This window comes from Anser cygnoides, chromosome 5, assembly GCF_040182565.1.
Source record: "Anser cygnoides isolate HZ-2024a breed goose chromosome 5, Taihu_goose_T2T_genome, whole genome shotgun sequence".
Classification (NCBI taxonomy): domain Eukaryota; kingdom Metazoa; phylum Chordata; class Aves; order Anseriformes; family Anatidae; genus Anser; species Anser cygnoides.
The window spans coordinates 1,254,447-1,266,938 of NC_089877.1; the positions used below are offsets into that span (position 1 = coordinate 1,254,447).

At 47.4% G+C, this 12,492-nt stretch overlaps 1 protein-coding gene and 1 long non-coding RNA gene across 13 annotated transcripts in view; one reads left to right on the plus strand and one right to left on the minus strand.

Annotated features, from left to right (window-relative positions):
• The window catches only part of LOC106040874 (uncharacterized), a 157,017-nt gene that overhangs the window by 103,526 nt on the left and 40,999 nt on the right, over positions 1-12,492 (plus strand). The window lies entirely within an intron of this gene.
• On the minus strand, positions 1,786-4,789 carry RASSF10 (Ras association domain family member 10). The gene has a single exon (XM_048070008.2). The coding sequence runs from the start codon at positions 4,466-4,468 to the stop codon at positions 3,107-3,109; it is 1,362 nt and encodes a 453-aa protein (XP_047925965.2). The 5' UTR covers positions 4,469-4,789; the 3' UTR covers positions 1,786-3,106.

Sequence of the window (12,492 nt, forward strand, 5' to 3'; positions counted from 1 at the left end):
GCCAATCAGGTTTTTTCTGATCTGGTTCACCAGCTGGTCCCACAAACTCTTGTGTAGGTGCAAACCAAAGTGCTATGAGCAGACAGAAAAACATGGCCAAGGGCAGCAAACAGAAAGGACTTGGGCTGCAGTGCTTGATTATACTTGTTTAAAGGGTGCGTGAAACTTAAGGCTTGATTCTGCTCTGATTATGTCTTCCAAACAAAACCCTCCCTTTGATTTCTGTAGGTATTGCATCTGAGAAAGGTCTGCTGCCCTTGGTCCTTGACTCTTGCTTTGAGAAGCAATGGGGTATCAAACAAATAGCACAATGCAGTGCTATATGCTGACCTACATTAAATAGTTCATAATGCTGTTAGTCTTTTTTATTCCATTTGTGGTTACCTGCATCTGCTTGTCTGGTCTTAGAATAAGAGAAAGATTAGACTGGTCTTGACTGTCCAGAAGATGGACGTCTGGGGAATGGTATATAAAATAAAAAACAGATGTTGGTCCCAGAGCTTTCACCTCTCTCTCAGCAGTGCTGGGAGGCAGATTTCTTTCATGGTGTTGGTCAAGTTTTTTCTCCCACTCTCTCTCCCCCATTCTCTCATAGTAGGAAAGGAGTTAAAATCCTGCCCTTCTACCTGCAATATGGAATCAGCTCTCTTAACCCTTGGCTAAGAGCCAGGCTAAACCCTGGGGCCAAATTCCCTGTCAAAGCCAAGCGTTCTGTGACTTGTCTCTATTAGTTAAGGATGGGAAGGGAGAGTTACCTGGTCCAATGCAAACAGCCATTTCCTCTTCTATACTAATGTTTTAATAGTGGTTGGAGACAGGAATTTGTGAAGATGTTTGAATTCAATCTGAGTGCAAGGACAAAACCCAGTCCCATTGCACTTGTATTGTAACTCTGTTCAAGTATCGAGTAAATATACCCAATTCCAAGCACACAGCATAGGAGCACGTTTGAATACGAGCTTGTAGGAAGTCTCCACAGCCCCCACCAGATCCTTCAGTCTACAGTGCCAGCTGCAGTGTTCTCAGCCCTGCCCTCGCAGGGCAGGGGCCAGCAGATCAGCAGGGTTGTGATCCACCCCATCATCTCTGGGGTGCTGAGCGGCCGAGAGCAAGCACTACAAGGCAGCCTACCAGCACGTCCCTCAGCAAGCTAGAACAAAAGTGATTTTGTCCTGGTTAAGGCTTTTCCTAGCCGAGAATGAGTAGGCAGACTTTGCTTTGCAATTTTGAATTTCCTGGCTTCCTTCACCTCGCGTTTCACAAAATACCTGGCGCTTATATCAATAGCATAATGACGTATGGCCTGTTGCAGCTTATTTCTATAATGTGCTTGCTTTTTATTTGCTTGGTGTGGCTAATAGGATAACTTACGTAAAGCAATTTCAGGTTTATTGCCTACATCAGTCACTGCAGAAGCTATCAACAGATACTTGCATCACCCACCCATTACAGCCGTGCTGGTTAAAATAATGCAGTGCGACAATGCGACTCCCCACCCCCCAACTTATTCTTCAGCTTTACTGCCATGTATTTTGCAGAGTAAGGTGAAATTCCTAATGCACGTGTGCCAACACTTATAAATGCTACTACACTGCACCTGAAGTGTCTAGATGTGAGCAATGCATGCTCTGGTGCTTGGACCTCAGGGAGTGCTAAGCGCCATCAGGAGGCGAGGGGACTGCGCTGTCATGAGACGTCCTGGGGAAGTCTGGCTTGCTTTGTCTTTCTTCTCGCTCCAGAGAAGGGTAAATAACACCACAAGATAACAGGCAGCAAAATCCCAGACCTGATATATTATTTTTAATTGCACTAAATTGGGAACAGTCATTTAGTCTTATTAAGAATTTTATTAGGTCTAAAAATAGGTTATTAAATATTTTCCAAATTTGGCTAAAATATGCAAAACAATTATATAATCAGTGTTTAAAATAAACCACAGTTTTTTAGAACTGAAAGCCATTCAGTGGAATAACACTTTTCAAGAATGATAGCACACGGGGAGTTTTACAGCCTCAGCAGATCCCCAGACAATATTTCTCCTATGGCTTTCCAGCTGCCCGGCTGCAGAGCCTGTTCCTCGCTGTCCCGCAGAATCCTACCAGTGAGCACACTGCTAGGGAGTGGGACCCAGGCTTCAGGAGAGGCAGCTGCAAGGTTTTTGTACAAAGTAAAGAACTGATCTGTTGATGTATCCCTTTTCATACTTTCTTACCATTAAATGAAAACTTTCATAAATAGCCTTACATAAATAATAATCTCAGAAGTTTTAACAAGTTCACACCATCAGCCAGGCCTGACTAAACATTCTCTGGTCTCTCACTGCTTAAACCATCTCTGTAATTATTCAGAAATACAACAATCCTAATCTCTCTTATTGTAAGAGCAGATCACATATTTTTGGTAAGAGTTAAGCTGCAGAGGAAGATTTGGCAGTTAAGTGAAATGCATGTTACAGCTGATGCCTTTTTTTTTATTAGAATAACTGAAAAGATTAAGCTGCAGTGCAGCTATGGCTTGAGTCATGCTTTTATCATTGTAATCTCTTGGCCTGATACAAACTATATTATTAAAAACGGTAGCTCAAGCTGATTCTGTACTTTGTTTACCTTCAGCCAAGTATCAGCTAGCCTAGTGAAAAACTGTAGTCGAAGGCTGTGTACGTACAGGCTCTGCTAATTGCATTCACGGACTGTCAAAGGAACGCTGATACTAATAGATTTCTTAGCATGCCTTTAAACAAAGCACTCCTATCTATGCATACGGAAAAGCGCTCTGCAGAGCTGGTTGATACGGCACGTTCATCTCTGTTTTGCCTTAGTTTGCCCTTTTGGAAGAAGTGATTGATCACCCCTTTTCGTTGCCAGAAGGATCTGCAGCGCGTTCCCTGATGCTCGGCGTTAGCACCTCAGCAGCAAGGGCACCTCTCTCCCCCGCCGGCTCGCAGACGATCAGCAGCTTTCGTGTGCCGAGGGCCCGCTGCGCGGGGCCGGGCGCGGTTCGGGGCCGCCCCACAGGCGGAGGCGCGGCCGCGGCCGGGCCGGGCAGCCGCGCACCCGACGGTCGGCGGGGTGGCGGCCGCCCCGCATTCCCGGCCCGGCGGCGGGCGCTAGACGAGGGACTCGCAGACGGGCAGCGAATCCGAGTCCTGGCTGTGCATGGAGCTCAGCCCCGTGTCCGAGTCCTCGTCGTTGTCAGCGCGGTCCTTGCGCAGCGCCCGCGCCTGCTCCAGCCAGCCTCCCCCGCCGCCCGCCGCCGCCCGCCGCCCCCCGGCCGCTCCGCGCGGCTCCGCCGCCGCCTCCGCCACGTCCAGGGTGCCCAGCGTCTCCAGCAGACGCTGCAGCTCCCGCTCCCTGTCCTCCCACGCCCGCTGCGTGTAGTCCAGGTCGGTCTTGACAGCCTCCAGGTCCGTGCTGAGCTTGAGGCCGATGTAGAGGCTGGTGCTCAGCTGCGTCCTGACCCGCTCGTGCTCCAGCTGCAGCTCGCCCTCGCCGCCGCCGCCGCTCAGCTCGGTGGTGTCGCAGTCCGTCTCGGCCAGGCCGGGCCCCGCGGCCAGCTCCAGCCCCTCCCGCCGCCGCTTCATCCAGCGCTCGTTGAGCTCCTGCTGGATCTCGGCGGCCAGGTGCTCGAGCAGCTCCTCCTGCTGCGCCCGCTGCTCCTGCAGCTGCAGCACCGCCTCGCACTTCCTGGCGTAGTCCTCCTCGGGGCGGCCGGCGGCGGGCGGCGCCTCCCGGCCCGGCTCGGGCTCGGGCTCCGGCTCGGGCTCCCCGCCGCCGGCGCCCACCAGGTAGGTGTCCTGCACGTAGTTGACGCCGTGCCGCTTCATGCGGTCCAGGTGGATCTTGGCCTCGTACCTGTCGATCTCCCGGTCCAGCTCACGCAGCCGCTGGATCTGCTGGCGGATGGTGTGGTCCTGCGAGAGCACCAGGTGCACCAGCGTCTCCATCCTCTCCGCCGCCGAGGCTTCCCGGGCCATCGGCTGCTGCCGCTTCTTGTTGATCTTGGCCAGCTTGCGGAAGGCTTTCCGCACCGCCCGCCGCTGCCGCTCCTGCGTGAGCGCCAGGCTGCCGCGGGCCGCCCCCAGGCCATGGCCGGGGCGCTCCTTGCTGAGCACCACCCGCGCCTCGGCGCTGCGCGGCCCCGCGTTGGGCAGCGAGGCCTCGCTGCGCACCAGCACGAAGCGCACGTTCTCCTGCTCGTCCCCCCACGCCACCCAGAGCCGCAGGATCTTCGTCTTGTTGGGCAGGATCCGCTCGAAGCCGCGCCACTTCTCCACGATGCAATACGAGTGCGGCGGCCCCGACAGCATCCCGCCGCCGGGCTCGGGCGGCGCCGGCCGCTGCCGCCGGTGGTGGCTGTCCTCCAGCAGAACCCGCACCACGTCCGAGCAGGTGGTCCGCCGGGAGAGCCCGGAGATCAGCTTCTCCTCCTGGCAGATCCACACCGAGATCTTCCGCTCCTCGGGCTCCATCGGGGGCGGCCGCGGGCGGCCGGCCGGGGCCGCGGTCTCAGCGGGGCCGGCCGGGCTGCCGCTCGACGCGGGCGCTCCGGGGAGGCGCGGCTCCGGCCGGCCTCAGCATGGCCGGTCTGCTTCTCACGCCGCCCGCCTGCCCCCGGCCCTGCCCGCTGCGCTGCCCGCCTGCCTCCCCGCCGTGCGCTCCGCCGGCCGCTCCACCCCTTCCTGCCCCACGCCGCGCTCCGCCGGGAGGGGCCGGCGGGGAGCGCAGCTGAGGCCGTCTGCTCGCCGCCGCCCGCGGTCTGACGGGGCCCAGCGCCGCCGCCGCCGGGTTTTCCTCTGCCCCCACGTGGGCGCCCCCCGCGGCTCCCGCCCCGGCGGCGGCCGCCGGCCCGCGGGCAGCGCCGCCCCGTCGCTCCGCGCCGAGATCCGCCGGCTGGGAGCTGGGAGGCGCGGCGCCGCCGCCCGCTCCGCTCCCCACTGCCCTGCCTCTTGCAAACGAGCGGCGTCGAGGGATCTTGCAAAGTGCCGAGGGACAGAGCGAGTCCCGCAGCTTCAAAGCTAAAGGCAGAACTGGCGAGGAATTTCCAGTTTTAGTAAATCGGCCGCCTGTAATTAGGAAAGTCGGGTTCGAGAAGCACTTCGCAGATGAAATATGCGAAGGATGGGAATGTCTGAGTGTTATTAAAATAATAGCCGAGCCAGATTTTAATGGGAGTTTGCTGCGTACTTTGATGGGAACAGGATCGGTCTCCGAGTGGGGATTAACATGAGGAGATGTACAAAGTGGGAATAAAAGGCAGGGCTGTGGCACGGATTTTCGTGTTGCGATGCATCGCGGGGGTTCGCGGACCTGTGCTTCTTTTCTGCGTGGCCAGAAAGTATTATAATGAGTAAAGGGGGAAAACTCTCTAACTTGAAGGTTGATCTGTACCTTTTGGGAGGTTTTCACAGCCAATGAAATCGGTGTCGCATGGGGAGGATTCTTGTGTGGATGCAACCTGTGCTCCGGTCAGTGGAACAGGACGGGTCTATGGCATTCCAACCTAACTGCTGTAATTCTGCAGCTTAAAACAGCGAGTTAACAATCCTGCAGCCTGACGCCCTGCTTTCTCTTCTGGTGCACGGCTCAACATGGGCAGCTGCTGTGCCAGCTTCTCCCGTACTTGCCTGGAAGACACAGTCCCGGGGAAGAGCCTGCCCTCTGCTCTGGCTGCTTAACGCAGCTAATTACAGTGGTGGTTTTTGCCATGCAGACTCCTGCCAGTGAGGAAGCGGGCTGAGAGACCACCGGATTCCTGCATTCCTGGAGCTGAAGATCACACGGATCGTGTGCCAGCTGCTGACGTCCCTTTCCTGTATTATTCCAGGTTAAACAATTCCATGGCCACTGCATGTTGCAATGAGGGCATGCAAGATAGGGGTGTCAGAACCAGGATGAATTTTGCTTCCTGACCCTGGTCACCTCACAGTAAAGTTACATTTTCCTCTCTGATGGTAAAGTCTGTCGCTGCTGATTTCAGGAGCTAGTCTTTTTGCTTTCACGATGTGTCAGAGGTGCTAGACACTTGCTTTGTGTAGAAGGAAGTGTTTGCTGCTGGACGGTTATTCGTAAGGTGCGCAGTCTTTTTGTTCTGTGCATGGATTGTGCTGAAAAGCATAATTCATTCCAGGTTGACAGAGAGGGTCGTAACGACTTTGGGATAAAACCAAGAGCTCACACTGCCCCAAAATGGTAGGGTGTTGAACAGGAAGGTGGTGTGAAATGGGACCATATGACAGCCTCTGAAAGGCTCAAGATGAAAAAGCTCCCAGGAGCATAGGAAAAGAAAAGCCTTGCTGCTCTCATCAGGCTGGCAGAAACTTGTAAGGACAGACCATTCCTTGTTGTGTGCTGCAGTCAGGTTCCACAAGAGAAAGGGTTAACTAGCCAGTGAGAAGTTGTCTGATCCCTTTACCGGTGATTCCTTGCCTTTCCCATTTAATTTTGATCTCATTTTACATGTATTTCCTATGGGAATGTCTGTTCCTACTTAGTTCTGGCACAGGACAATACAGGAAGAGCAGGGTGTGATGTGAAGAGACGTAGTATTCTCCACACAGGTCAAGCTGCTCCAACTTGTCTGACTGCCTGTATCTATCCAGCATCCAAGCCTGGTTTTGTATGATGGAATTGGAAGGTGATCGCTCCATCTTCCCCTGACCACATCTCTGTGTACAGAAAACTGGCTCTGCCTTCCTGGTAGAGCCCCCAAGGCAGCACTGCCAGAGACAGAATAAAGGTGTTGGCAATTTGGTTGGAGGCAGTAAGATTAAGGAGGCAAACACTTGACTTCAGTAGGATAAGTCTATCAGATGAGTATTTATATAATCTGTGGTTAAAAGGTTGGCATCAGAAATTTGCATTGTTAGATCTCAAGTTTAACCCTTAGGAATTTTGTTTCAGTCTGTCTGCAGACTCAGGAAAATACCACCAAAGCTTCAAAAGTTTTGAGAGCTTAAGCACATAAGCACCTTAAGCACTTAAGCACCTATCTGAAGCAAGGTTTGGGCCCTGCTGGGCTGAATCCCAAAAGGCAACTGAGCACAGGCAGACCTTTGCCTTTCATCCAGGGATCTCAAAGGATCCTACAGAGGAAGGTAGCATTGTTACCTCATTTTTGCAGATAAGAACGCTGTGGTATAGAGGAGTCAAGTGCCTCACCTAAGGATATATAGCAAGGCAGTAGCAATGTCACGAAGCACATGGGGTTTCTTCACTCTGGTGACATTAGTCACCAAACCTGTCTAGTGCTCTGCCTCCTTCCTCTCCTCCTCTCCTTCTTTTAATTATTCTGTGAGAAAGGCAGATGAGGAAGTTCCGCATTAGTTCCACAACTACAGACTGATAACATGGAAGTGCAAGCTCAGCAGACAATATATTCTGCATTGCGAAGGCAGTGGAGTACAGGCTTCTTCAGATGTCTCCCACCTTGCAAAGTCGAACCCCTCCTGCAGCTGACAGTGCGTGCAAGCCTCGAGAGCATGGCATACGGAGAGGTGATGTCATCACAACATCAAACGGCAGGGAAGGACAGATGTTCAACCCCCACCCCCCTCAAACAGAGGAATGATAAAGAATATGTAGGTCTCCTGTAATTTCTGGAACAAACATATCACAGAGTTTAAACCGTAAAAGGTAATAAACATGATCTCCTGTAATCCAGAGGCTTTGTGTACTGCTGTATCGATGCACAGCTGTCAGCAGCCTCTGCATCTGAAGCGCAACCTCCTGTGACAGAATGCTGTCCAGAACATTGCTGCATGGCATGCATTTTTTTGATTTGTTTTATTAATTACAAAAATTTAAAGTTGATGATACCCTTAGCAGCCACCTGACCTCACAAAAGGAGATTTCTGAGCTTAACTTTTCAGGCTGTATTGAAAAGTCCAAGGTCAGGTTTATTATTACCTGCTGCAGAAGAATTACAAGGCAGAGTGATGGGAAATGAGCTATATTCTGGTATTTCACATGGAGTTCTTTCTCTTCCTTCCTTTTCTTTGAGGTGTGCAACTACGTTACCGAGTCTTTTGTGGTAAGAACAGCATTTCCCATTATAGGGTTGGATAGTGAGGAGTCTAATGGTTTATTTGCTGGTTTTTGTTGTTTGTTTGTTTTGGGGGATATCTTTTGAAGCTGAGCTGCCAGAACAAAATTGCAGCCCTGACATTTTCAATAAATAAAATGATTCTCTTGAATAGCTGGAACCTACAATAAATAGATTAAAATGCATTTCCTGCTTCCTTATTTTATATAGCAGGAAAGAGGAGGAAGTCTTAGAAATCTGTATTTGAGACACAGAATTCACTTCTTTCAAAAGTGTTTAGATGGAGGAAAGCGTATGGATTCGGATTCAGGGTTGTTTTTTTTTATTCCACATTGAAGCTGCTTTTACTTTTTAGATCACTCTCAGGACAATTTACTTGTTTTTCCTGAGGTTACAGTTCAAAAGAACACAGTCTAAGTGAGATGAGTAAAGGCAGGCTGCAACTGGTAATCTATTGAGCCATCGCTGTCTGGTGAAGTTACTCTTTGTTGTGATCCTGAGCAGCAATACTGCTTTCCCGGCTCCCCTTTCTATGTTTCTCTTAATCTTGTTTTGTGAGGTTTACCTGTTGGTTCCTTATACTTCTTGCTTTCTAATATTTTTGACTCAACAAATAAGGGCATACTTTGCCTGTTAATAAAATGTATTACAGCTTGCCTACTTTGTCAGATATGTGAATAGTGGAAGGGGCTATGTGCACTTACAGGCCACTCTCTCACAGATGCTTTTTTCTTTTGTACCTTGTTTTCCCTGAAAGTATAAAGCTGAATAACCAAATTGTATTGTGAATAACCAAATCATCCCTAGTTAGCATGCATGGAATGAAGTGCTCAAACAACTACCTCTATTAGCAGGAATATTCAAACTTTAGTCAAAACAGTGTGTAGACTTAGACTTTCTTCTGAAAGAAAGCTGTTCACTTTGTATCTGAACAGCTTTAGACAAGACAGAAAGCTTCTTTCTTTTGGGTTTTGTCTTGAAGCCACTGAAGGAACTGGCACTTGAGAAAGATAACTTTGAAGAGTAATGAATTCCTGATCTGTTTCTGTATGCTGTAAGTTCTATGAACTCTCAACACACTTCTTAACACACTTCTTTCAGTTTCTTGCATCTGATATGTACTTTCTTGCTTCACAATACCCTGTATGCAACCAGTACAGTTTACAAACACAGCATGCAATAATTCTTTGCTTCACATCACTAATAATACATGCTTGTGTGATACATTTGGGAAGACTGTGGTGTGGTCTCTTTGAATAATAGCTCTGATGCTGGATTGACTACTAGTAGTGCTTTGACTACTTTATCCAACTTCTTTTTTTGTTTGTTTTAATGCTCACACACCCAAACTACAAAAAGGTATGTCAGGAGGAACTGTCTTCCAGTGAAATCAGGGGGGGCTGCATGGGTAAATTCCTCTGCAGTGCTTTGAAAATGCAGGTATGTGTATAGACTACCATTAAAGAAAATTATGATGACGTATATTTATATTACAGTACAGCCTGGAAGTCTTGATGTGCTAGATGTAATGTAAATGCATGGGAAGAGACCATCCCTGCCTTGAAGGCTTAACCAATGTCACACAGCAGGTTAGGGTCACAGCAAAGAAAATATTGATTTCCAGCTTCTAATCTTTGAACCAAATCTTTAACAACCTGCTTTTGTTTGTTTGTGCCTATGACTCTTAGAATGGAAAGGAATCCCTCTCCCTTTACACCTTATGTTTCAGATTTTCTTTTCTTGCTAAATGCTATTTAGCATTTTTAAAAAAAAAGTAATTGAACAGAGCAGAAAACTTTTTCCTTCTAGTGTGCATAATAGATATATGAAATTTTGATTCTAAGTAATCCAGTTGCACTAGTATGCTTTGAGGGAAAATATGAAAAAGACCTGACTCAAATAATGGTTAAGCTTTTCTTCTCCAAAAAATATTAAATGTATTTGAGAATGCGTTAGTACTGCTATAACTTAATCTTAGCTTGTATACTTGGTCTTTGTTGGTCAAAAAATGAATCAGATATTAGGTATAGTGACATTCTTTTCCTCGGCAGCCATTCTCAGTGCAAATATGACAATTTCAATTATTTAGCACTTGTAGTGTCTTTGCTTTTACATTAAACGATTCTTTCAACCCTTGAGAAAATGTCTCAGGATCTCACAGAAACCTTTTTTTTTTTTTTTTTTCAGTTTTGGCCATTAAGCTCAAAGCAGATGCACTAGGTCATACATTATCTTACTGAGCTTTATCAAAAGACTTTTAACTACTTCAGGACCAAAATATTTCTGATGAGTATTTTTTAGCTGCTAACTTATGAATATCCATTCGAATATACCTTCTCTTCTTTCTGAATAAGCAAGCACTGTGGCCTCAGTAACACAGATGATGTAGTTTCCTTTATGGGGACAAGATGACTCTTTTGCAGGGTGGGTTTATATGCACAGAAGGGACCTGAGCTTTCTGGCCTTAACGGGGCAATGGTAATGAAAAGTTCTGTTGTTTTTTCTGTGCAGAACAGGTAGAGAAGCTGTGATTAATTCTCATTAATCCCTCTGCTGGGATTAATGACAAAACTCTGACATGTTTTGCTGAGAGCTGGCCCTAGAGTGTTGATAGCTGGAAATGGTTAGGCATGAAGCGAACATCTCTCTTTACACCGGCGATGTGAGTAATATGGTTCCTTCACATAACTGCTGTGAAGAAAGAGGCCCTAGATCAACCTTGGCATTGCGTTTTGGCAAGCATATCTGGATCGCGTGTGCTCACAGGTATACTGTACGCACTACAGTTCTGTAAAGCAGTTCTTCCAGGTACAAAGAGAGGATTTGAATTTAATTATATATCATTTGAGCTGGAGAACAGTTAGTGACGTATGTTCCTGTCTGTGACTATGCAGTGCATAGTCTCATTCTACCACCCTACAAGTGTGTTCACTCCAAAATTTGTAAGAACCAAGAGTTTTGTGTGCAAACAGAGGCATTGTCTGTCTATTGTATCAGGATCTCTCTTAAAGTTAGATGAAGTGATGTTCTTTTCCCCAACAAAATACATTGCAGGGAGCTTGTTAAAAGTGTCGAAACCACCCTAAAGTGAGAAATGATAAAATCAGGATGTATTATTGCAGTAAGATGTTTTGGTAGATTAGTATGAAGACACAGGGACACTTAGTGTTGGAATAAACGGAACTTTCAGTGTTTCCAGCATTACCACAAATTATTTGATTTCCTCTAAGTGTACTTAACAGGCAGTCTATCTTTCTGTCCTGTTTGTAGGGTCGGTGGTTAATTTCAGCTGTAACAGTATAGGCCTATGTTTGGATAAGGGTTTAACTATGTAGCTATGAAACCTTATGTAAGAAGTATAATTTCCTTCTCAAGTATAATGAAATCCTTACTGAACTAAGACTGTGAGATTATTACATTCTCCAGCCTCATTCTGTTTAGTTGTGATCTCTCTAACCCTTTGCATTTCTGCATTTTCATATTTCCAAAGCCTTACTTCTGAACTTCTGTCTTATTACAACAATACATTTGTCTCCTTGACACATTTTTAAACATTTTTTTCTGTATTCCTGGTAGATTATTATAATACTAGCCTAGCTTGAGCCAAGCCTTTGTGAGAAGTTCAGGTGATTAAGTTAAATTCATAGATGAACAAATAAGGAAGTTTTACAAATCATTTCAACAAAAGATAATGCAAAAAGACTTAAAGAGAATATGAAGCTGAATATAGTCTATGTATATTTGCATGGACCCTGACCCCATTCTGACATTAACAGTGGCAGCTGGATGAGGTCCAGAGGCCAGAGGTCTCTTGAGAAAGCAAGATGATTTCAGTGATGCTGTTCTTTCCCTTGAGCAGATATTGCCTGGATGGCTTCCATGGACAGAAAATAAAATGAGATGCAATCTTACTTAAGCTAATGGAGAAAACTGAGTGATATATGCGATGTGAGAAAGGGAGCTGGGCTAAATTAATGTGAAAAAAACCCTGGAGTTGGGTGCATGCAGCAGGGAGATAGGGTGTGTTATTCTGTGATGTGTGGCTTTCCTGAGAGCACCAGGAACATGGTGGGATCTGAGGAAATGGTTGGTCCCATGCGGATGGCCCAGCACAGGCCTGAAAAAAAAAAAAAAACAAACGTGTAGGAGACACCTGGATTGTCTAGCACTCATTACATTCCTATAAAAAAATGTTTTGCTTTATCCTTTTCTTCAGCTTGGTGAGATAGCATGATCCCTAACTAAGCCATAAGCATTAAATAGCAATGAAAGCAATGGAGAGACAACAGCGAAGGCAATGTGAGGAAAATAAGAAAAGAAAAATTGAGAGGAACGTCAAGAAAATCAGTAGGATCTGGCAGCTTCTGGAGTTTTGTTTTAAAGGAAGTGAAAGAAACGTTGATAAAAACAAGAATTGGCACAGCACAGTAAAATATATTGTATGATCCTGGC